The sequence below is a fragment of the Calonectris borealis genome, chromosome 1, assembly GCF_964195595.1.
Source record: "Calonectris borealis chromosome 1, bCalBor7.hap1.2, whole genome shotgun sequence".
NCBI lineage: Eukaryota > Metazoa > Chordata > Aves > Procellariiformes > Procellariidae > Calonectris > Calonectris borealis.
Window position 1 is genome coordinate 145929441 of NC_134312.1, and position 26463 is coordinate 145955903.

The following is a 26463-nucleotide window of genomic DNA, read 5'->3' on the forward strand; positions in this document are numbered from 1 at the left end:
CTAAAATATCATACTGAGAACAAGGAGACAGACATTAATTCTAGAATATTATGCAAAATAGGTGGCAGTGTCATTCCAAAGGGTCAGGGTAGTTTACTTTTAATTACCCTGTTAAAGACAAAAAAACAGAGGCTTCCGTGATAAGTAGATCTGGGTCTGCAAGATGTGGTAGCAATAATCAAAAGCATATAGCTAATGGTCTTTTTGAAAGGAAGCTGACATTTTCAAATAATAGTGTAGAAACTACACAAAGAGAGCAGAAAAGGGAATTATTAACAACTTACCTAATGCTGTTCTTGCTGGTGTGGCATCTTTTTTAATCCAAAAGGATACCCAGGAAAGAACAACTGTTAATATACAGGGAATGTATGTTTGAATAGTAAAGTATCCCATTCTTCTACTTAAGTCGAAGTATATAGTCATGACTACATAATCACCTGCAACAATAGCACAGAAAATAAATTGACATTGTAGTGAAATACAGACGATTGTTCGTTGAGTTGCTAATTTTTTAAGCTTCATAAAAACATATGAAATATTTCCTAGTGTTTCGAGAGCATCTGTGCAGCAACGCTCACGTGAAATAGAATTCAAATAAACCTGTCAATTCTAATTTCTTTTAGGTTTAGGTCTCTGTGGAAATGTTGAACTTTTTGGAAAGGCAGAGGTTCTCACTAATCATTCTGGATAAGTAAATTTTTGAAAGGCATCTTGGCTTTCCAGACTTGATATTTCTGAATGGCTCCATGACCACAAACATAGAGCTACTGCAGCTTCATAGACGTTAACTATCCTTTTCTCTTAGACAGTCACAGTGATTAACAATAATGAAACTGAACTGAGATCAATTTCTGTACTTCCCTTGAAGTATGTTGCTTCCATTTCAGATGTAAAGAAGAGTTTATACGCCTGAAAACTTTTATGGTGTTTTGTCTGACTACAGCAGACTTGACCTAATAAATTATATTGCTTCTTGTTACAAACCTTGACTTTCTAGAATACGATATTTCCAGAAGGCATCATTTGCAATAGGTAGGTAAGTCTGTCCTGTTGCAGCAAACCATCAGAAGACTGAAGAAAGTGGTAGCACAGAGGCATTAGTCCCCAAAGGAATGTACAGACAGCTCACCCAAGTAGGGGCACAATGGGTTCATTAGGAGTTGAGACAAATTAAAGCTTAATCTTCTAGTAACAGAGAGCATATGAACAAAAGCATTTAATACAGTGGATATTTTGACTATAGTTAAATATTACATAGAAAAGAAATTAATTCAGTAAAAATAACTTCTACCCAAAGAATCTCTGTAAGGCCACTGTAAAATGAGTGAACTACCATAAGCTACAAAATCAAAGGTAAATAAAAATCTGAGGGTGGGGTTTGGGAAGAGAAACTTAGAATAATGAGTCAAAAGGAAAAGTTTCTATGTGTTAAGTACATCATTTTGGGATAGATATATTTGGAAGAGGCTGATAAGCCTGTGGGGGCTTTCATGATGCATCTGTTAGATGAACACATATATTTTCATGAGTACTGTGGCAGTAAAAAAGATGTGACCCCAAGAAGTTGGACAGCCATTTCAGAAGCCTTGTGTATCTGGCATAATGGGACAGAGCTTTAATGAAAGAGCTTGCTGCCATTACAAGTAGGAAGTACTGCAGTACATCGTGACATAGTGAGCCTTGTGGGCTGTTCACAGCCTAAGGGTTATTTTCATTCCACTAATGTTCAGCACATTTCTCCGTGCAGGGAATGGCACCAGGGAACAGATGTGGATTAGTAACCATTGCTTCTGCTGGCTTATTTTCAGACTACATCAGCTCCCTAATCTGGTTTGCCTCACCGAAGAAAGATTTACACCACAGCAACTGAGGTAATTTCGCAGAAATGGGAGTAAAGAGTCAGAAGCTGTGTAAACCAGTGCTTCAACTGACAGGAACCAACCAAACAACCGTGGAGAAAAAGTTATGGTAGTGTTTCAAACATTGTCTGTTAAGGCAGAAGGATGAGCAAAAAGAGGAAATCAAAGACTCTATAGGAAATGTGCCAAACCTTTACCTTTCCCTTACTCAGTTATTGTATCTAGAATGGCACATCTATGGATAAACTGCTTGAGCATGGTATGAAGCAAAGCAATCTGCAGACTTCTCATGTGTACAACGGTACACATGATTCAAGTACGCACACAAGTCACTTGCTCCTCTGAAGAGTATCATCATACCGTGATACCCAGCACAGCAAATGAGAGTGGGGCTAGATACTGGATAGAAAGATACTGGCTAGTAAGGCAGAGTCCCTGCTTCCAAGCTCTTCTACTGAAATAAACCTGATAAACTGAGAGTGGGAGAAAATTACAGAGCATTTCAACTTTTTTGCAGACAGGAACTGAGGCAGAGATTAAATGATGTAGAGAGTCCATCATCCCATTCAGTCACAAACTGATGCAGTATCTTTCAGGCAGTATTCATTTCACCTGATTTTAGATATCTAGAAGGTAGATTCTACAGACGACCTGCACACTGTGGCCTCCTTTCTATACTTAATGAAGAGAAATTGGTACTTTTAGTATGTGGTTTGTCTAATCTGTTTCAGAGGTTCACTTTAGAAGGAGGTGAATGTGCCCAAAACATTTCCATTTCTCTCCAGTGATTAAAAAAGAGCAATTGGCTCAGATGTGGACAAAGACATTGTAGACACTTGCAGATGATCCAAGGAGTGAATCACACCCCTTGATTCCATGGTGAAAGCTAAATCGGACTACTTCTGTAAGGGTGCTAAGGTTGTTTTACCTAAATATAATAACCTTCTTGACCTTTTAAAGAGTAATTTAGTTATTTTTCTTCTTTGTTTCATGGTTAAACTTGATGCCTTCACCCTTGAGGACATGCACAACTCCTTTTCTTCTTGCTCCTTTGCTGGCTGGCTGGCTGACTGACTTGCTTGCTTGCTTCCTTCCTTCCTTCCTTCCTTCCCCTGCTCTTTATTACAACAGAACTATTCAACTTCTCTTTATCCCAATTAAAAACCTGTCAAGATACCCCTTCTCTGCAGAACATCCTTCCAGCAAGCTAAATAAAGGAACTGTGACTCAGTGGAATTTTACAAGGAGCTGCAAATTTCCAAGTATCCAACAAAGACCCATAGATGCCTAACAAGCATCCAATGAAAATGAAATCCTAGGATAACGATTGGCTGCATTCATTTATCCACTAACCTGTTTTCTCTTCTGAAATCCATACAAAAATTCTCACAATGAAGAAGGCAGACCTAGTCATACAGGCAGCAACTGTGCATACAGACTTATATACCGTACCTTCTGTGCTATACCCTAAGTTACGGGAACATGTGACAGGTAATATACCAACAGATTAGGAGAACAATTTTGTTCAGTGGAATTAGTGATGCAAGGTGGAAGTAAGAGGAGAATTTGCTGGTTCTCCTACAATACTCTAACCATACTTAGGGAGGACACAGCTTAGAGACAATGAATAATGACAATGCTTAGTGAATCGCCACTGCTGGAATGCAGAACCTCAGCTGGAATCACAAATGTTGTGACTGCTGTCAAAGGCAAGTATGTTTCTGTACAGCATGTACTGGATGTATTTTTTTTTAATAGCTACAGTAAATTACAATTTTCAACTAAATTACTACTTCAGTTCTTCTCTCCTCAGCCAAATCAACTTCTGTTCAGATTCCTGAATTGTCTCTTTGCATACAGAAAAGCCAGCATGTATGTACTATGGCTACTTTCCTCGATGCACTACTCCAAACTGCATTATTATTATTAACAGTATAGTCTAAATTAGTCCTTCCAGAAGTAATTATTCTCTATGTATCTAAAAGCACTTGTCTGCAGCTTAAAGGTAGGTAACCATGGTACATACATTTCTGACTTTCTCTATACACAAAATAATTTGTACAAAGAAACTCTCCTCTCTTCCAAAAAACCTGACCTACAATTCATTCTATATGTCCTGCAGGCATGAGCAACTCAAAGGAGAGAAAAAGCTTTCAAGCACTCTGCACAGTGCCTCCTTGCTCCTTTGACAGCCTTCAGAGCTCCACCTGCCATTACTGCTACTGCTAGAAGAGGAGCTGGTGTTGATTGTGCGACAAAGCCCTGCAGTGCAGACAAGATGGGAAAAACCTCCTTCCAAACTGCATATCATTAAATCAGTGTACTTGGTTTAAAAGAAATCACATGGTGATTGCCTAGCTAGGGAGCACTGGAATAGCTAATATCAAAAAACTTCACTTTGAAACTCAGAGAGGAATTCTACTTTTTAACAGCTTAAATAATTTCCCAGGAAGGCAAACTAACTTTTAACTGAGCCATCAGACCATCAATTCACTGAAATAATGAAAATTACCTTGAGGCAAAATAGCGCCCGACCAGTTTTCTATAAATGAGAACAAGAGATGCATCTCGAGGCAGCAAATCTGGAGTAATAGGAATAGTGTAGCAATGCTTCCCATGAAACCCAGATGACTGCTGTCTGTGACCCATAGGACTTATATTAGTTTAACTTTTCAGTTTGAAAGTAGGACACTATTTAGAAAAATAATGATTTTTAAAGGAATAACTGTTGTGGCTTTTAATGAGCAATGCTAAACTTATTAGCTAAACTTAGAGTGTATTTCCTTTGTCTATTGAAGACTAATGGCATGGTTGACTGAATTGCTAGAATTTTGCCTACACTGCACCAAGAACAATTCTCTTAAAGGTGAAATGTTTGAGCAGAATGCAATTGGTTATTTTAAGAAAATCTTTTAAAAATACAAAATGATATACTGTAAATAATTTATTTACTCAAACCACACTATACTATCTTATCACACATTTTCATTTTTTCTCCCATTATACTCTGAGGTTAACAAGAACTACAATCCCAATTATCTTAGAAAAAAGTTAAAGACAGAATGACTTTACAAAGACTGCAATATGAAACTACAATGCATACACAGAGCAACTTCAGCACGTGAGTGAAGGTTACACGCTAATTGTCCATCACTAGAACTGCAGAATAATGAGGAGTGGCAGAGTTTATCCATTTTGTTACAAGAGTTTTATTACAGAAAAAAAGTCCTAGTCATTAGAATGTGGACTCACACAGTGTGTCACAAGTATTTCTTTGTTGATTAGTGAAACCACAGAGAACACACTGAGGCATCTTCCTTATTATCTTAATAAATCAAATTTACTTAATAGTGAGCAAACTACGTTTCTAATCTTCAGTGGTTTTTTTTCTTTTTTTTTTTTTATTTGGAAGCCAAGAGAAGACCTATTTAATCCTCCCATTCACTCTTCACTTCCTCCCAATCTGTTTTCTATTCTTTGCTTCCCAAAGATCCATTTTTTCTTTCTTGAACTAGGTTTCTCTGCTTTTTTAGTAAGCTGAATATTTCCTACCAGTTTTGCCACTGCCTATCAGTCATCCAGGATGGTGTCTTTGCATCACAAATGCCTTCATTTACAATTCTTCTCTCTAATATCAGGGTAGAACTGTAACACTTGAAAACAACCACTCCTGTTGTTGAATACATTGGTCAGACAGTTGACAAATAAAACCCTGAAAAAACAAATTTTCATAAAAATCAGTATGTACAGAAGTTTTTGCAAAATGTTCACCACAGAGGTTTTTTTGGAAGTGATGCATGCTATCATGCTAGTGCTGGTGTCAACTGGGGACGTGCAAGTTTCAGGTTCAAGAGGTTGTTTCAGGTTCCAGATTTTGCACAATCTGGAAAGGATATTTCAGCTCAGAATCAGGGAGAAACAGAGACTGTGGTACAAAACCCAAACCTGCCTAACTCAGAGTAGAAATTTTCTTCAAAATCAGACAGAATAGTCATGTGAACTAGGCTTTTTCACATCCAAGGCCATCATCCCAACTCCTCAGAGATATGCCTAGTGGAAGTTCTAGCTATCTTCTTACGAGCATTGCTCAAATGAAAACAAATGGATCAGGATTTCTTAAAGTAAAGTACACTGCCTATTACTAACAGTTCAGCGGCTGGTCTGTCTACAGAGCCGGTATCCCATCCTAACATGACTTTCCTAGATACTTGGTCTCCAGCCAGTCCAGGTATGGAGGAGGTTTGAACTTTGGAAAAACCAGAAACTAGGCAAAATGGTAAAAGAAATAGCTGAATGCCCTCACAAGTGGTTATGACTCCAAAAGGAGCTATTATTAAAAGAGAAAAGACAAGGGTGAAAATGGAATTTTCTCTTGAAGAGAAATATAGAAGGAATGACAGTCATGAAAGTATCATTAAAAATGCCTTTATCTTCTTCAGTGTCTCTATAAACAATGAAGAAATGCTGAGGACTTATTGCAGGCTTATTCTGACTCCTCCAAAATGTGTCAAACAGCATGCATCAATAGTTTTCACTCCCAGGAGCAATCTTTGCTCCATAGCGCTATAGGACAAATGCTTCCAAGCCAAAAGGAAGAACAAAATGACCGACGTCAGGCTGTCACTTAAGGGCTTCTCTTATATTCCCCTGCGCTGCTCTGACATTTAGGTATCTTCATGGTGATACCTACATAACCAAGATATCACGCTTGGATGGGAGCATGTGTGCAGCAGAGAAACATATTTGTACCTCACCCCAAATAAATTGAGCGTTCTTGGAGTGGTAACAGGCGCTCATTACATACATAATTTCTGTGTAAGCTGCATGTTTAACCACACAAGTTTAACCATACAGGTCTTCAGAGGTGTCATTTTTGTATGTTTTGCCATAGTAGCTATCAGATGCCCAGTCACAGGCAAGGGTCTTATATAGTAGATATTGAACAAACAGAGAACAAAGAAGCTTTCTGTGTCCCAAAGATCTCTGTTTTTGAATTAATAATTGCCTTTGGCATTATCAGGGTGTGTCTGTGTGTGTGTGCATGTGTGTGTACAAGTACAGTGTAGCCCAGATTTGGCTTTCAGCACTTACACTTGAAATGCAAATTTTCCAGAAATGCGTGCACACCATGAGTGCCAATTCATTGCTTAAGTTTCCCAGTATCATAGACAAATTACTATACCAGTATACAGTGAAAAAAAGAAACCCAATGCCAAAAGCATTGTTTGGGCTTGTAGAAATCATGTTCAATTATAAGTATATACATATTCATAAGCATGCATAATAAAAATCAAATATTGACAGATTAGAGTGTGAAAAGCAAAGACCAGATCCCAGGCTGTCTGAAGGCAACAGATTTTTTAAAGTCAAGTAAGACCAAGACCTTTTCCTAACTTACCAGAACTGAAAGACATTAAGTTAGGGTTTTTTTCTTGTGTAATAACAAGAAGAATATAATATTGAGGAACATATTTTTACTTCAAGCTATCAATTTTTTTCATCACCATCAAAAAATTTGCATTTATTCTGTTTGTTCTTCCTTAGATAGTGAACTTTCATTTTCTTTGACACAAGCAGCATTTTCAAAAGATTTTTGTAAAATGACTGTTTTGTTAAATGAACTATTGCCTGCTTTTAAAAGTTAATGCCTATGTTTCCAGCACATAAAGTTATTTCATCCTCTGATTTTGGCATTTAGTATTAAACCTGGAAAACCAATGAATTTGTTCAAAGATCTGATTTCTTTGTATTGATTTTTTTTTTTTTCCCCCCAGAATTATTGGCATACATAGGTTGTATACTGGAACTTTTCATGGAGAACTGAAATTAAATAAATAGAAGGCCTATTTTTTCAACATTTAAATTAATCGTGTCCCATAGTCTTTTGAAACCTACTAGTCAATATTTCTTGTGCCCTAACCAATTCATTACATGCCATACTGGCACTTTCAAAAACAGTTACTCTTGATTCCACCGTAATCATTTCACTGTCTATAGCCGTAGCCCATACCTTCTGTTAAGTGTCTGGAGTGCTTTGAATGTACTCGGGAGATGGATCAATGTCCATGAACACAATTGACCTCCAAAATTAACTCTAAAAATACAAGCTTTGCAAAAAAAAAAAAAACCACAAAACTGTTTTGTGCCATAATCAAGAATGTTTTCCTTATTTGTATACTTATGTGTTTACATATTTATACAAGCTGTCCTGCCAAATACACCTATTCTTTCTTCCCAGTCCTTCTACTGTATAGAATACTCTCCTCCAACAAAACCTATGTGAAGTTATAGCATCTTATTCATCTATATGATATTATGAGCATCAGAATTGCTCTCAGGCTGTTCAGGCCTATTATATTTAGGCATAATAACATTTTTGTTTTACAACATGAGGTATCATTTTGTATGTTTTTTCAAATGGGGTACTAATGAAAACAATGGATTTTTAATTTGGCTGTTGTAAGGTACAAGTAATATTGGAAAATCTTAAAAAAAATGCAGTTTCATCAAGCCACATAATGGGAATAAAAATGTATACCGTAAGCAAGACTTCAAGCCGTGATTACCAGTCCAGTTCAATTTCTGCCTTAACAGTAGAAAAGTTACCCACATAATCTCCCGTTTGCATTTGAGGGAAAATCAATATACAAATGGTGTAGCATGCATGATTCATTACTCGCTATTCCTAAGAAGTGATGCTATTTACCATATATAGGTTTTCTTTTGTGCTTGAAGAATAAAAGTGAACAATAGCAGATGAAGTAAAAACAATAATAAATTACCATAGCTGCCTATGTCAGTGAAAGTAAATGCAAGATCGGAGTGAAAATGAGTGTCATTTATGTAAGAATCTTTTTTTGAGAGGGTTTATTGATGGGGAGCTGTGCAATGCTTTTTGAACAGAACATTCTCGATGCACCACAGAGCACCAAATACTGTAGGAGGTCTGAGAATGTACAACACTAATGACTCTTGCATTCATTTTGCTTTTAATAAGCAAAAAATCATACCTGGGAAACACCGGGTTTATGTCATCTGTCAATGCTGATCACTTCTCATTTATTTCTAGGACTGAATTTCTTGCTCACAAGAACTGTTGTTTGTAGGAGGAGGTCCCTTTGTATTGAAGTTTGTTATGAAGTCCCACAAGACTGGATTTGGTGAGCTTGTAATTCCAAAATCAGTTGAAATAGTTTTCAATTAGCTATCAAAAAATCCCATTTCAACATTTTCAAATACAATGCTCTGTTTTTCTTCCTCAGAATTTAATTTTACACATTTAAAAAAAATAATAAAAATGCAACATTTTGCTTGATCTGATATTCTTTTTGTTCAGTTAAAATGTTCATGAGTTTGGCCTCACCATTGTGACTGTACTGTGACATCTTTTATGTAACCGTGGAATGGGATAACCTGTTTCTTCCTATCCATACTGACATCTAGTCCACCACAACTGTCCCTGACATATGCTTTTGTGGCCCAATTTCCCTTATAATCTTTTGAAAGCTTTAAATAGTATCTCACTGTTGGAAGCCCATCCCCGTTGATCATGTTGCATTCTGGAAGACACTATGGTGATTATTTGGTTGCACTTTCTGCATGGTATGAGATTTTTCTGAAGCAGTCACTGTTGCAAACCTGAAAGTTATGGATAAAGTAGAACATCTTTTAAAAAGACACACTATCTTCATTTAAAAATTTCCAGCAATAGAGTCGCACTGTAAACACCTGAAGTTCTTTCAATGCTTAGTTATTCTCACTGTGAAAAACAGGTGGGGTTTTCTTAGTCTGCAGTCATCTAGTATCAGCTCAGACCTTGCGCCTTAATACATCTTTGCTAGACTGAAGAACCCTTTCAAAGCAGTTTTCTTTTTCTCACACAGGTATTTAGAGATGGTAATCAACCACCCTTTATCCTTCAAGATAAACACTTATGGTCTCTTAACACAAGGAATTATTTCCAGTCTCTAATAAATCTTCTAGCTCTTTCATGCACTCCACAACTTTTCAAAATAACTCTTGAAGTGCAGCCATCAGAATTAGGTTTATTTTAATAGCAACTGCATAAGCATAACATATAGAGATAATATAAACACCCTTCTTCTAGGGAATAATCTTTCTCTGAATACATATCCAAAATCTGTGCTTGGTATTTTGGCCATACCTTCAAACAAGGAGTATATTTTAAAATAACTATTAAATGACAAGAAATATCCCAGAGCCTTTAGACTTGCAGCACCCAGAATGGCAGGTCTCCAATTCTGGGAAAGCAAAATCTGTAGGCTTCAATCCTAATTACATGCTTCAATCCTGAATACATGTTCTGAAGTACAGAAATGCCTATTTGCACTTGAATCCAGGCTACAAAGCTATCCGAACTGCTTTCTACCCTGATTTGTATCTATTATTGACCACTCCCTCAGCCTTTGTGTCACCTATAAGCTTAATGAGTCTTAATGTTACGATTGCTTCTCCATCACTAACAAAAAGTATTAAATAGCATCAAGCCAGAAGACATAGCTTGGTCCTGATGAATAATGTTTTTTCTAGCTATGTTGTGAATCTTACCAGGTAGTCAAAATTTAATAATTTGATGTGTGCCACAATGATTTTCTTATCACTATTGCTTCTTAATCAAAATGTCATACTGCATCAAGCAGATGTCTTACAAATGTACATTATATCACCAGAAATGTATAAGCTCAGAAAATGGTATTGAGCTAGTTTGACAGGAGTTAGTTTCTATGAATGAATGTTTATTGGTGTTAATTACATTATCTTCTACATTTGTATTAATCTATTCCAGGATCAGCTATTCCATAACTTTGCTTGAGACCAATGCCAGGGTGAAAAGCCTATAATTACTTTGGTCATTTTATTTACAATGTTTTGAAACTGAGGGGAGAAAAAAAAAAGAGAAAAAAAAGTGTTTTATTTCCCCTCAAGTCTTCCTTGAGGACTTGTTACAAATGGGTGGTAGTGATCCCTAGTCAGCTCTTTAAACTATTGTTATCCAGTTATCAAAGGGTATGTTAAGTAAAGAAGGAATTAATGAAGAGGTTGCGCTGGGGAAGTGGCTGGTAACAATAGAATAGAATAGAATAGAATAGAATAGAATAGAATAGAATAGAATAGAATAGAATAGAATAGAATAGAATATCTCAGTTGAAAGGGACCTACAACAATCATCTTCAGGGCTGACCAAGTTAAAGCATGTTATTAAGGCCACTGTCCAAATGCCTCTTAAACACTGACAGACTTGGGGCATCAACCACCTCTCTAGGAAGCCTGTTCCAGTGTTTGACCATCCTCCCAGCAAATAAATGCTTCCTAATGTCAAGTCTGAATCTCCCCTGGCACAGCTTTGAACCATTCCCACGCGTCCTATCACCGGATACCGGGGAGAAGAGATCAGCACCTCCCTCGCTCCACGTCCCCTCCTCAGGAAGCTGCAGAGAACAATGAGGTCGCCCCTTGGCCTCCTTTTCTCCAAACTAGACAAACACAAAGTCCTCAGTGGCTCCCCATAGGACATGCCTTCCAGCCCTTTCACCAGCTTTGTTGTGTTCCTCTGGACACATTCAAGTACCTTCACATCCTTGTTAAATTCTGTTCTCTATTTTCCACACATAAAACCAGTAAGTGATTACTTGCATTCAAAAAACCTGTAAGAGTTAGTTTATGTTTTACACTCTAACTTTCTATCTCACACCAAATTCCTTTGTGCTGGAGACAATGCTTTTTTAGTTAAGAAATTGTAAAGGGTAAGGTTCAGAAATTCCAAGGAATATTAGTATTTGCAGAAGGAGTTTTCTAGCATAGTCTCAGATTAAAGCCGTCTGGCACAGCTATTTCTCACTTCACATTATAGCTAGATGTGTTTTGTTTTTCTGCAGAGGTATTTGGTAGTCTGTAACAGATGCAAGTTTGCATTCTGTTTGCTGTTTTATGTGGTAGAATAAAGAAAAATATTGATCCATATGCATTCACACTTATTTACTTCCAAGAAATTTGACAGCTGGAAAAAGGTAATGCCACTTCTGATTGAGTGTTATTTTAGCTCCTTATTTGCCTACTCAAGCTTTTCTAACTAGATTATTATCAGTCTTTCTTACATTCCCAACAATGACTATTTTGTCTCTTTAAATTTCATTGATATCACCTTTTCAAATATATATTCATGAACAAGCCATGACTATTACCTTTATTAATTTCCCTAGCTTGTACCTCTGGTATTCATGTAATGTTTTTTCCTTCACATCCCCTAGTGCCTTTGTTGCAATGTGCTGTTAATAAATTAATTTTATGCTAAATAATTGCTCCCTTTTTTTCTGTTCCTACCAGCCTTTTTTCTTTAGTGTACTGCCCTCCTGGATTATCTAGTCGGTCTGCTCGGTACTTCCCAGTTCCTTTGTGATGAATGAAAAAGCCAGCCTAAATCTTGTCCAAATCCAACTACTTCTCATCTATTCATCTTTATTTATGAGTAATATTTTTCATTCCTGAACTCCATGCTCAAACTTTCACTTGTTTTTATCAGAACTATTTTCTTCTTTTAGTTCAACTGACAATAAACTTGGCTTTAACCTGTCAATAGTGTTAGCTTAAAATTGTTAAAGACATAAAATCAGACATTTAGCCCAAGTCTCTTGATATAGCTCTCCTTGCTGTCTTAGGGAGTTGCTTTTGCTTATTGATGAATTCTCTTTATCTGATATTCTGCAGTGTGAAATATTTAAATTACAGGAGTGTAACGTGCACCAATTTTTAATGGAGTCCTGTTAAATTACTCACTGACAGAAAAACTACCAGTGCTATCCCTGTTGCAAATGAAGAAATAGAGCTATTTTCCCTGAGTACCTTTCAGTAGCATCTTTTAATCATTCTCTTCACTCCTGGGCAAGAGCCTACATGTCTTTCTACATCTTCCCTGCATGATCTGGAAAAGGAAGAGTGATCACAAGGAACTGCAGAGAGAAGAAAGGACTCCTATAAAATTCTGAAGAAAGGAATCAGCAAGATAAGTGGTTCAGTGACACGAAGGTGATGTTTCATTCGCAATTCATAGTTAATTGTAGAACGGAGCAACTACAGTGCAGGAAGATATTGACATCCACTGATGCCAGAAGTTGATTAGTTTTTGGCAAACAAAATTAGTTCAGTGTAATGAAGCCAGACCAAACTATGGATTTATTTTCAACTATGTTAACTTTTTGAAGAGCATATAGTAATACCTTTGATTATTACTTTATAGGTTCCAGTTTTCCTCAACTACAAATACCCGTGCAATTACCTAAAAATGTATGAGTTTTGGGGGGAGTGGAATGTCCTGCTGTACTTCAACCCATGAATCACCATTAATCACCTATTCACATGGGTCTGTGTGAAGAGGACTGTATATCAGATATGCAAATTAAAAGAGAACATGAGATGAATTCTAACTGACGGTAACACTATAAAGTCTTTGAAAATTCAGCAGTTTCAACCAACTGCTTATAAGAGAAGAACAATTTGGGAATGGCTAAATATGGGAGAATCTATTCATTTTTTAATTGTTTAATGACTGTGCTGCTCTGGTGGCTGAATCTCCAGTCTGCACATAGAAGCACATAGAAGCAAAGAGCAGTGTGTGTGATTTAAGGTTATTTTTCCCAAAATGTCTGTAAAATACTTTTTCCCAAACATCTGTAAAGAGTTTTCATGCATGTTTGATTGAAAGGGCCAAGTCTGTTTCATTCATGATTCAGCCCTGTGAAAAGGAAACTCAGGAAATTCATAAGTAGTTAGGGTCCTGTTAAACAGCATACACACCTTTGAAACCTGACCACATGCAGAACAGCCATCACATTTGAGACCTATTTTGCCTAAGACCTACCTGAGCAACAGTCCACTTTGGGAAAGAAACATAAACAAGTTTTTCATATTTCTCCCCAATAACGTTATTGATTTTAGAAACCACCAGACAGACTTGAGAATGAAGTTCCTTATTATACAGAGGTTGGTCACAGGTCTCAGCAAGACAGTTAATATTTGTGATGCTTAGTAGACATCAACCTGAGGGGAAGAGTCAGCTCCAGGAAGACGACTAGTCTTAAGTTTCACTCCATAAAGGGTGTAGTAACCAAGTGCTATGGTTGGATCTGTGCTGACAGCAGCTGCTTACTGAATGCTAGCTTTTGACAGTTCAATGATTTGCAATATATGCAATGTTTAAGAAGGGCATTAGATTAGACCAGGGTAGAGATTGGCACTGTGTAAATAGGTGCTCGAGGAGTTTCTGTCAACAAGGAGTAAAGTTTGCTGTGTACATTTGTTCCACTAAGAAGTGCTTTCAAAAAAAACCTGGGGAAGGACAAAACATTGTGCCTACTCCTTTTTCTCCTTTTGCTTTTTTTTCTTCCTCTTACTGCTCTTTACAAAAAGACCCTATTCCTGTGTGCAGATTATACCTTATAGAATGAGAAATGCCTTCTGGAACTGAGTTACCACTGATCAATTACTGTTCATTTATTGATGAGCCTGACTATGACAAGATGCTCCACGTGCAACTTAATACTTTAGACAAACAGCCTGACTATTTGGATATTAAGATTAGTTTTCCCTCAGTGTGTTCTTCCTTTGACTACATAGTTTGAGCCTTGACTACCGGCAATTTTACTCCACATCTAGACCTCTGCTGGGCATTACCTCCAATTTGTACCAGGCTGTGCAGTAGACTTGTGTCCTGCTCGGGTAAAAGGCTATTGTGCTAAGCCCCTACAGAGCTTAGACCCTGGAATTATGTTTCTATGGCACTGCCCATGAGTTATGGCAAACTTTGGGTCTTTGTACATAAATAAAATGTTAATGAGATGCTAATGGCAGGTGTAACCTCCTTAAACTGTCAGAAAATGAATAGGAGAGACTGTTAAAAATGAAGTGCTTGGAAGAGCCTGAAGAATCACTTGTGATGCAAGTAGGTTGCTTTTCCATTAATATTTAAGTGTATTTTTAGGACAAGGGCAACAGTATTGATACATACCAAATTGAAAATGACAGATCACCTATGAGCACTGCCTTGAGTTTTTATTTTTTTATGTGTAGCTGCATTTGGTCAGCATTTCCCAGAGTTTTTAGGGATGCATGGGTCATCTGTAAAAATGTATTCAGAACTGAACTTTAGCAAACAAAACTGCAGCCTTGGAGCTTTTTATTTTCAGAACTTTCAGAAAGATTACCCTAGAAAAAAAGAAGAAAGTTGTTCCACTGGTTAAAGTTTTCTTAGTACAATTCGTAACCTGCTTTGATTTACACTGTTTTTTTTGCAAGTACTGTGATTAATGATTGACATAAACTAATTGCTTTGGCTATTTTGGAAACAGCACATTTAAATAACCACAATACTGAAAAGAAAACCCAAACCAAATCCCTTCTTATTCTGAGAAGATCTTCAAATCCATTCAGATATGAAACCTCTAAATATTTCCTCCATGCTTTTCTCCTTGAATCAACCTTCTTCTACCTGTTTTATTTCGGATGGAGCTACCTATCCTCAGGCAGTCTTCATTTCTGTTTCATGTCCGGGACAACTGGGGGATCAGGCCCAGCCAGCACAGGTTCATGGAAGGCAGGTCCTGCTTGACCAACCTGATCTCCTTCTATGACCAGGTGACCCACCTAATGGATGAGGGAAAGGCTGTGGATGTGGTCTACTTGGACTTCAGTAAAGCCTTTGACACTGTCTCCCACAGCATTCTCCTAGAGAAGCTGGCGGCTCACGGCCTAGACAGGTGCACTCTTCGCTGGGTAAAAAACTGGCTGGACGGCCGAGCCCAGAGAGTTGTGGTCAACGGAGTTAAATCCAGTTGGCGGCCGGTCACGAGCGGTGTTCCCCAGGGCTCAGTACTGGGGCCGGTCCTGTTCAATATCTTTATCAATGATCTGGACGAGGGGATCGAGTGCTCCCTCAGTAAGTTTGCAGACGACACCAAGCTGGGCGGGAGTGTTGATCTGCTGGAGGGTGGGAAGGCTCTGCAGAGGGACCTGGACAGGCTGGATCGATGGGCTGAGGCCAATTGTAAGACGTTCAACAAGGCCAAGTGCCGGGTCCTGCACTTGGGTCACAACAACCCCATGCAACGCTACAGGCTTGGGGAAGAGTGGCTGGAAAGCTGCCCAGAGGAAAAGGACCTGGGGGTGCTGGTTGACAGCCGGCAGAACATGAGCCAGCAGTGTGCCCAGGTGGCCAAGAAGGCCAACGGCATCCTGGCCTGTATCAGAAATAGTGTGGCCAGCAGGAGCAGGGAGGTGATCGTGCCCCTGTACTCGGCACTGGTGAGGCCGCACCTCGAATACTGTGTTCAGTTTTGGGCCCCTCACTACAAGAAGGACATTGAGGTGCTGGAGCGTGTCCGGAGAAGGGCAATGAAGCTGGTGAAGGGCCTGGAGCACAAGCCTTATGAGGAGCAGCTGAGGGAACTGAGGTTGTTTAGTCTGGAGAAGAGGAGGTTGAGGGGAGACCTCATCGCGCTCTACAACTATCTGAAAGGAGGTTGTAGTGAGGTGGGTGTTGGTCTCTTCTCCCAAGTAACTAGCGATAGGATTAGAGGAAATGGCCTCAAGTTGCGCCAAGGGAGGTTTAGATTGGACATTAGGAAAAATTTCTTTACTGAAAGAGTGGTCAGGCCTTGGACCAGGCTGCCCAGGGAAGTGGTTGAGTCACCATCCCTGGAAGTATTTAAAAGACATGTAGACGTGGCGCTTAGGGACATGGTGTAGTGGGCATGGTGTGTTGGATTGACAGTTGGACACGATGATCTTAGAGGTCTTTTCCAACCTTAGTGATTCTATGATTCTATGATTCTATGATTATTTCCTTATTATGATTCTTTTCCTACTTTAAGCAAAGAGATATATGCTGTTGAGCTCCATCTCAACCTATCACACACTTTTTTTTTCCTCTAGCATACTCCCTCTTAGTCTACGAATTGCTTTGGAAATTATAACTTCAAGATTTTTCTATACATTGAATTTTAAAGTCAGAAAATGCAATTTGTTCTTTAAAACAATTATTAAACACAGCTTTTTGATGAAGCCAATGGGACTGATGAATAATGCTGTTGTCTAAATACCAACCAGAGTGACCTATACTCTCGCAAGATAACATACATGTCTCCATCAGAAATGGCAAACATAATTAGTTCCCATGAGCACTCAGAAATATCTTCCTAGTCTCATGATATCTTTCATGATACTATCCATGAATTATTAATTTTAAGTGGTTTTAATCAAGACCTGCATGATTTGATGCAGTAGACAATATTATAAAAACATTTCTGATACAGTTCCATAGATGTGAAAATACATAAACATAAAAGATAACTCTTAGGACTGAAGCAATATATGAATTTAGCAGCTTAAGATTGTAATATTATGATTTGGTTTTTGCCATCCCACCCTCTCAACGTTGTAGTAATGAACTTCAGCAATAGCTGATATTCTTAGATCTACTCCATCCTCGAATGGATTTCTATACAACCCCATAATAATTCAGATTTAAAAAGAAAAAAGGTGAGGGGGAGGCCAAGACAGTCAGTATTATTCCTTACTACAGACAAGCAGTCCCGGATCTGGAGCTTCTAATCTACCTACAATATTTCTAATACAATAAAAGACTTGGATGGATATAAGCAAGAGCAGCTCTAAATCTAAATCTAAAACTAAATCTAAAGCTCTAAATCTGACATGTTCTCTTTTTAGTTGTTGGCTGTACATCTTTTTCCTTGTAAGACTTTTCTTGAAGAAAAGTGCCATTCTCTTGTATTAGCCTGTCCTACTAAATGGGTTTCTTCAGGTTCTCTTGCAGTGATTGTATAGGGTAATTCTTTAAACAGGTTCATGTCAAAGCCAGCAGACTACAATGTTAAGAGCTGAAACCTTCCTTTTGTTCCCTGTGTTCTGCAAAGGTCTTTCAGTTCGGAGCAGTGCATTGTTAATGCAGATTGCCTTGATTTTCCCTGCAGGAGCCTATCAAGTCTCACAAAGCCTGAAGCGCTGCCAACAGGGAATATTACATTTTTGGCAGTTCCTTCCAGATAGCAATGAATGACAAAAGCCAAAATGGTCAAAGCTTTGTGGTTCTTGCATTTAGGAGGTTGTTTGTTTGTTTGTTTGTTTGTGATAAAATAAGCAGCCTCATTTCTTGATTTTCATCCAAAGTTTCGCTAGATTTAATGGCCTCTATTGAATCTATCCACTTCCCAGTTGAAAAAAGGTTCCTCTGAACATTTTCTTTCCTTACTTTATTTGCAGGCCATCCTGCAGCCCTATGGATACCTGAGCTCAGTGACTGATACTATCTATGATCATTTAGCACCCAATTCCAGAAAAGGACAAAACACAGATATTTTGCCATGGGTTCATAAGCATTTTTTCGCCAACGGAGAATTGGTGAGATCTGAGGGTCTTGGACTCCCTTCCAGGCTCTAACAGCAAGGTAGTCTTTCCACCAAGCTTAATATATTCTGCCTCTGTCCAAAGTCTTTTCTCATTCACAGCTCTGACTTTCCAGCTGGTTTATGCAATCAGCTCCAGCATGAGTTCACCAGTTTCTCATTCCAGTCCCAGCCTCCTCACCCCTGCCATCTCCCTTCTTCCCTGTGCCCCAGTCTTTCCTGCGCTGCATGGCTCCATTTCCTACCACAGAAGTTTTTTTGTCCAGCCTTCCCCAAGCTCCTTCTCTGTTTTTTCATTTTCCTCCTCTCACAGGCTTCTAGTCCCATCTTTCCCACTCCATGTATCCCTGGGTATTAGTGCTCTTGTCCAGGGTCAAGTCCTAGATCTTGGTCCGAGCTTCCAGTTTCTCATCACTTCCCAGCTCTGTTTTCTCTTGGAACCTTTTAAGATTTTTTAATGAATTTATTAATGAACTGTGAACAGTAATGAGGCAAAATCACCGAATGAGGCATGCTTTTAGGTTAATTAAGTTTGGAGAATAATATGACCTGGAAGAGAGGATTTCTTTCCTCCTGGATCTACAGGGCATTTTTACATTTCGCCTTCAGTGTGATCTCCTGACCAGAGGGAGCCTGGACTGGGCCCACAAAATCTTCAAACACAGAATGAGGCAAGGTATTTTCCCTGGAAAGCTGTCATGCTGGATCTATTAACTCTAAGGTACAAGAACTGCCTTAACTCACAAGGTGACCTCACACAGGTGCAGCGAGGACATTTTAAACTTAGCTAGCCCTCTTCCTCAAAATTATTTATTTCAATATAAATCTATTTCCACAATTTTGTATTATTTCAACTCTTTCTTGTTTTATTTATGGAGTGAAATCTTTTTGAAGCATAAAACAAAACATTAAAAAGAATATTTAAATGACCAAAACTGCTTAGAATTTAGCTACTTAAATGGACAAGCAGGAGACTGGAATGTATTCTTATAAATGTCAGGGCAGGCCTGTGTATGATTTACATTGTTGGATTATCTATTTAAAGCAAAAGGCAGCAGAGGGCTAGATATCTTCTCAACACTTCACTTACCATTAAGTCAGTATTTCATGAAAATACTTCCAGGTGCTTAAGCATTTGCATTATAAGATTATATCAAGTTTTAATGATGTTTGTGTGGCTGAACATGTTTGTCAATAAAACCGACGCTTTTCATTATTAATGCTAAGGTTGTCAACTTAGTAAAAACTCTGAATTGGAAAATCAAAGCTGGAAATCATCAGAGAAGCTGTAATACTAATGCTTGAGGCTACATTTACATGGAATTGGAGAGGGAGAAAACTGTGTTTTATCATCAATAAAAACAGTACGTATTTAATTCCACAGACACTGCTATAAAGAGGTTTTCCTGGGTTTGGGTTTTTTTCTCTCTTTTCTTTAAGCATATTTAACTGGAACTAGATGCAAATCTCAAAGTTTATATACTGCAGCTGAACAAGTAAATCTTTTCTCTCCCTGTCTCTTCCTTCAGTCTCCAATTATGTAGATCATTTCATGTTCAGTTTTTGCTGTAAAAAAATGGTATAAATACATCTATAGTAGGAAATTAGTACATTTAATCATATATAGTTAGAATGTTCTCTTGCCTTCTTATGAAGTCATATAAACTTTGGTAAAATAATTTTAAATATTACATACTGATTGGCTGTTGTCTTTACATTCCCCTTAAACTGATGTAAGTTACCACACTAGATTCAAGGGAAGAGAGAACATGTTCCCAATCTCTGTTTCTTCTTGTTTGCCTGATTTTAGTGATCTTCCTATGACATATATCTACCCATAGACCACCTTCCACTAAGGTCCCTAGAAGTAGTATGAACATACAAGACAATCTACCTCCTAAGCAGTTTGACAAATTGATTTTACAGCATGAAAAGCTGTAGGTGTCAGAAGGCAAAAATTAAAAAAAAAAAAAAGGAAAAAGAAAAAGGGGAGGGAAGAAAGTCTTTGAAAATTCATTTTCTAATGCAACCCTTTAAAAATAGGTTTGCTTTTCTCTTTTTGATAGAAAGTGATTTAAATATCCAGTGTTGATAACTGGATGTCTCATAACATGAAGTGGTGGGGAACAGGGCAGGCAAGGGGGAAAAACAAAGTACCCCGAGGAAAGCAAATCAGGTTGAAATACTGCTATTTTTATCTCTTGTAAAACTGTGAGTTGGAGTCAGTTCTGATTCAGAATAGCAGTAACCCCATGATCACAGTCCCCCAGCAGAAGAGGACTGAGGACAGGAAAGGTAAATAAGAAAAGAGAATTTCTACATTGGAAGAGGGAAAGCCTTTCATGATGCATAATACCAGACTGAATCTTAACTCCTCGCTAGAATGTCTTCTGATTGGTTTTGGAATAAACCTGGTACACAAATAGGGATCACTAAAGCTACAGTCAATTTCTGGCTTTGTTGACTACTTGCGTTTATGGGCAACTCATTTCACCTTTGCTTCTCACTTTGATGAACAATTGATGATCTTGTGCAAAATTTACTTTGTTCTGCTTTTGTCTATCTTTTCCTTCTACAGCAGAATCTCTCTCCAAGGTAGAGGGAATTTCTTTGTCCATGTTCATAAATCCTTTCAAAGTTAACACAATCCTGTAATTCTGCATTACCTCTAGTGCAAAAGCCACTGAGCTGTTTTTCTTAAGATAAAAATTCACTATGAATCAAAAATGGGTCTAAGAGATTCCGTGTGCTATGGTTTGCTAAATCATTACTAATAACAGCTTTGCGCACTGTGGAATCAACCCAAGGTGGAGGAAGAAAAGCAGAAGAGAGACAGCCTTGAGATTGTGACTTCAAAACAGAAACAGTCTCATGGACCGCTGTATGCCACGCCACTACTCTGTGAAGCTGCCACTGCAGGAGTAACACCCTTTGTTTCCTCCCTGCACGTACATGTCATGCAACATTATTCATGCTTGCAGTTAAAGGGCTGACAAAAATATTTCAAGTTTCTGTATGGCCCATATATGGCACAAGAGAGCAAGTGCATGATGGTCCAATATACCACGGATGTTGCACAGGGCAGGGAATCCAGTGGAGATGAGAGTCAGTCTAGAGGGGAAGGAATTGAACTGCTATCCTGCAATATGTGGGAATGACAACCATCAGAGCAGGAGGAAACTCAGGCAGGAGAAGGCAACATTCATGAAGATCAATACTGACCTTAACCCTTATTTGATGTAGCAGATGGCCAAGGGGAATATACTACCAAGTATGGAAAGAGATCTGCATTGCTGAGTTTGAAGCTGGCAACGCTTGACTATCATCACTTTGTTGACTGCAGAGTGCAAGCAGACTGTATCTGGAGAGACAACAGCCACCTATTTGATTCAAAAGGCGACATCTGTTATTCCTGATGTTCTTGGTTGGCTTTACTGTGTGGATGAGGGACACAAAGGAGAGGGCGGTCTGTTGATCCTGTTGTTCCTGAAATACTGAAATGAATTGATCTTTACAGGGACCTGATTCCTGGGAACTTACTCAATCTCTGCAATTGTCCCTGCTCTCACAAAGATCTGCTAATGATCCGTGAATCCCTCTTCCTCCTTAGAATAGTAGAATTAGGTTTTTACAAAAGGGAATCCTCGATACTTTGTCGATATATTTCTGTTGCATTCCAGAACTATTTTCTCATCGTCATATGAATCCTTATGCCAAACACTAATGTTGGGAATCTTTCATTAATAGTTCATTTATGAGCTTTCTTTGAGACCTTCCTCAGAGTCTTGGTCCTGCATTGCTCCAGCTCCTTGGATCTTGTCGTGGTTTAACCTGGCAGGCAGCCAAATACCACGCAGCCGCTCACTCACTCCCCCCACCCCCAGTGGGACGGGGAGAGAATCGGAAGGGTAAGAGTGAGAAAAACTCGTGGGTTGAGATAAAGACAGTTTAATAGAACAAAAAAAGGGAAAATAATAATGATAATGATAGAATATACAAAATGAGTGATGCACAATGCAATTGCTCACCACCCGCGCTGACCGATAACCAAGTAGCGATCGGTACTTCCTGGATCACGCCTACCCTTCATATACTGAGCATGACGTCACATGGTATGGAATACCCCATTAGCCAGCTGGACTGACTGTCCTGATTATGTTCCCTCCCATCTTGTGTACCTAGCTCAGTCAGTAGGCACGGGAGCTGTCCTTGGACTAGGAGGGCACTTAGCAACAACTGAAAACATCAGTGTGTTATCAACATTCTCCTCATACTAAATCCAAAACACAGCACTAGGAAGAAATTTAACCCTATCCCAGCCGAAACCAGGACAGATCTCCATGTTGGATTATTTCTGTAGAAAAGTTGCAATAAGCCATAGGTGATGGTGTCAAGCCTTTGGGTAGGGAAAGAATGGCAAGGTCTGAGCTAAAAAAAAACAATAGCCAAGAACAAGGCAAGAGGTCTGTGGCAAATGGTCAAAGAAAAGTAAAGATCTTATTCCAGCATGTGTTCAAGTGAAAGTAAAAGCAAAACCCCAAACCTGCATTAATGGAAGGACAGTAGTACTGAGAGAAAATGGTCTTTGGAACAAAGAAGTGAGAAGGAAAAAAAGAGAGAAGGAAAGAGGACTGAAGGCTAGGTGTGGAAAAACAAGCTGGCTTTGACATTTTGGAGTGGAAATGGCATAAAACTGGTCAAAGCAGAGATAACCCAACATTTTTGACCACATCTAAACCAACATAGTGAGATTATAAGTGATTGCTACTATTTACAGTGTGTCTGTGGTGGTTTTGATCCAATACCCGGAGCCATAAACTGTACTTTTGTTGAACCCCATCCCATGATTAAAATTTTAAGATTGTAATTAAGAAATATAATGGCCTAAAGAAGACTTCATCCCCTTTTTGATTAACATATCATTCTCAAACTGACCTTGAGTGTTGACAAATGCAGTTGTGGTTATTTGTTTAGTATTTGTTGAATAGCTTAAATAAATAATTCAACAATACAATTATTAAAAAGCCCTTTATTATCTATCACCAAAACTTCATTCTCTGTGCTTTAATTGGATGAGAGCTTTCCTAAATGGAAGAATAACAAATGGCTTTAAGAACAAAGCAAAACCAAAGTAACAAAAATGACAAACCCAAGTGTTAATGTACTCAAAGATTTATGAACTACATGAATCAAAAACATGAATGCAACGAAAAAATCTTCAACATTATTCTTTTCATTTTCGTACTCAATTCTACTCTGGAATGACTTATGGCCTTCTTTACTTACAGAAATTCAGATGAGATAATATGAGATGAAGGCGTTTCTGAAATACATAATGTTAAAGTTATTTCATTGTCACTGCCTTTCAGAGTAGCTTTCTGAAGAAAAGCTGAAAATTATGACATCGTCTTACATCTACTTTATGGGATTAGCTTGAAGCTTACAATAAGCAAACAATAAATTCATTTTCTGTCTTTTTTTTTCTGAGCCAGAATCAGCACTAAAAAACCACTTCCAAATACTAACTATAAGGCTGTACAAAATCTTACAATCAAAGAGATATTACCTCAAGAAAACGGTGGACTGCAGTATTCAAAATTCTTTTTTTTTTTGGCAGTAAAAACACATTTTCCTTAAGTATGCAAAGTTATGTTTACAATATTCTTCAAGAAATTATTACTTCCATAAGTTGCAACACTTGAGTTCTGCTTTTTTTCTTGTCAATTTGTTAAACACATTGGGAAGCAGTGGAGGAAAACGGGCATTTATGTATGAATTTGGGAACTACAAAAAAAAAAACGTTCACAAATTATCTTATAATGCAATGATTAATATGGTATTAGTAGGATTGAAACTGTTTCAGGATGTTATTTTTGGTTCAATCTCAGATAAAACTGCAAGAGTAAATTCTTCTTTCCTCAGGACGACTGAGAATAACTGCTCATATTTTTGAAATGGTTTTGAGTATAGGGCAAAAAAGGGGTATATTGGCAGTTCAATATCAAAGACAATCAGAAGTTACCAAAAACAGGAGCAATGAAAAATGTATTGTTTGCTGTAATTTCTGAACTTCTCTGGAGTTCCCCTGTCCTAAGAAGTTTTTTTGCCATAAAATTGTCAGGTTTTGCACAAAGAAATTAAATCCATTTAAGATACAGTTTTATTTTAAGGTTGTGATAATGGGAAAACTTTAGTTTAAGAAATCCTCCATTCCTAGATGATAGGGTATTTATTAGCATTCTGTAATCCTGCTCTCTGCACATCTCACCATGGCTCTGATTTTTAAACACATGATTTTAGAGGATGGGATTAAGCACCATTTGCAATGAGCCTTGGCCTGAAATGAGCCTACTGCTGAGCTAAAGGAGCTTCTGTTACCTCAGATGACACGGCTGAAACCAAACTTTCTACATCTGTAAGTTGCAGCGTAGAATGTCAAGACCAAAACAGCTTCCAGCTACTTTATTTGCTGCTAGAGGAAGCTAAAGGTCAGCTCTGCACCCTTGCTAGTGTTCCCTGAGGGTGATGGAGAGAGCTTTTGTCAGCCCAGTATTGAGCATCCTCTTCAAGGATGCACTTCATTGCAAAGGGGATGGTCCCACCACACCATGCAGCTTTCCTGCTTCAATGTTTCTGGTGACTTCAGGTGGAAAAGATAGCCCAGGATTGCTCCTTGAAGGTTTCTGATGATGCCTGTCCCAAGAGCAGACACAGCCTGGAGGCAGCTTCAGTTAAAAAAAAATAATAATTCCAGGTGTGTAAGCCAGAAGTGTCCAGAAGTTCAGAGTTTGCTGAGGGGATCCTTGCAGGCACTGTTGAAATCTGTTCAGGGACTCAGTTTTTTTCAGGATGTGTCCTTAGAAATTAATCTCTCTGTTCATATAAATAAGAATAAGCTCCAACAAGGTTTTCTTCATTTGAACGTGCTGCGCTCTTCATCTATTATGTTAACACTGGCAACATTTACTAAGTTTTCCTTCTTTCAAAGGAAACATTTAGAAAAAAAGACAGACACAACATCTCAGTGGAGGAACAGAAGAATAAGGATAAAATAGAGAGTTTGGAATGGGAGTGTGTAAATTGCTATTACTACAATAGACATTTAAATCAATGTTTTATATTAATAGACATACGTTTAAAAGCATTTTTTTTTTTCTGGGAGGTATCCTCATAAAAAAAATTGACTAGATGGAGAGAAATTCAAGCCAAAGTGGACCAAGACACATTAAACCTATGAACTGCAAGTTTGGCTTCAGCTTTGCCTAAAGATTTGTATTATTTTGAAAAGTCTCCAATGACAGTAGGAAGATGTATGGGAATTTCAGTACACTTTAAACATCTTTATGTGCTTCATAGCAACCTGCATCTAGTGAACAATGTATAAGATGCATATTCTTTTGTCTTCAAGCTGCTTTAAAATTCTTCTATGATTCTCCTACTTCATAATTCTAAGAAAATTTCTGTTTTGAACCAATAGTACTGAAGGAATAATTTGGCATACTGTTCATAGTATGCAAAAGACATGCCTGAAGCTGTGGAGAGAAAACTCTTCAGATTTTTTTTCACTCTAACTGCTCCTACTTGTAGGAGGTCTGCAATTAACTTTGGCACCAACTTGAATTAGAATGTGGGTGGTGGTTCTGCACTTCTCAGATGAAAATCTGTATTTTATACTTATCTAAAAATAAGCTGTTCTCCTTTGGCACAACGCTGTACTTTGTTTTGTTCAGGTGGGGGGGAAGGGGTGCTGGAGAGGGGGTGTCCCCAGGTCCAAGACAGACTTGAAAGATTTGTACAAGCTAAAGGGAACTTACTGCAGTTGCAGACACTTAAAGCAACTATATCAGGAGTAGCTGTGGATTGTTTCCATTAAAGAAAGATAATGTAGATGGTATTGTGAAATCCTTGCATTGGGGAGCAACCTAGATCTTCAACATAGCTAAATGTAGTCTTCCAAATGCCAGTCTTTAGGGGTCATGTCAGAATGACAATTTTAATTTTCCTCTTGACTGAGGATAAATACAAGATGGTAAATTCTGAGAAACAGCAAAAAGTTTTGAAAGAGAGGCTGACAAGAACGCCCCGCTATCATGCAGAATTATCCTATATAAGGATGTTGTCTACTATTATAGTTCTACCACTGTTTTACATAACAAGGTCTAAAAGGCTAA

At 38.1% G+C, this 26463-nt stretch overlaps 1 protein-coding gene across 1 annotated transcript in view; it reads right to left on the reverse strand.

Moving 5' to 3' along the window:
- The window catches only part of GABRG3 (gamma-aminobutyric acid type A receptor subunit gamma3), a 341124-nt gene that overhangs the window by 13060 nt on the left and 301601 nt on the right, over nt 1-26463 (reverse strand). Inside the window, exon 7 of the mRNA XM_075134904.1 lies at nt 285-437. Within this exon, the coding sequence (XP_074991005.1) occupies nt 285-437 (153 nt within the window). The remainder of the gene's footprint in view (nt 1-284; nt 438-26463) is intronic.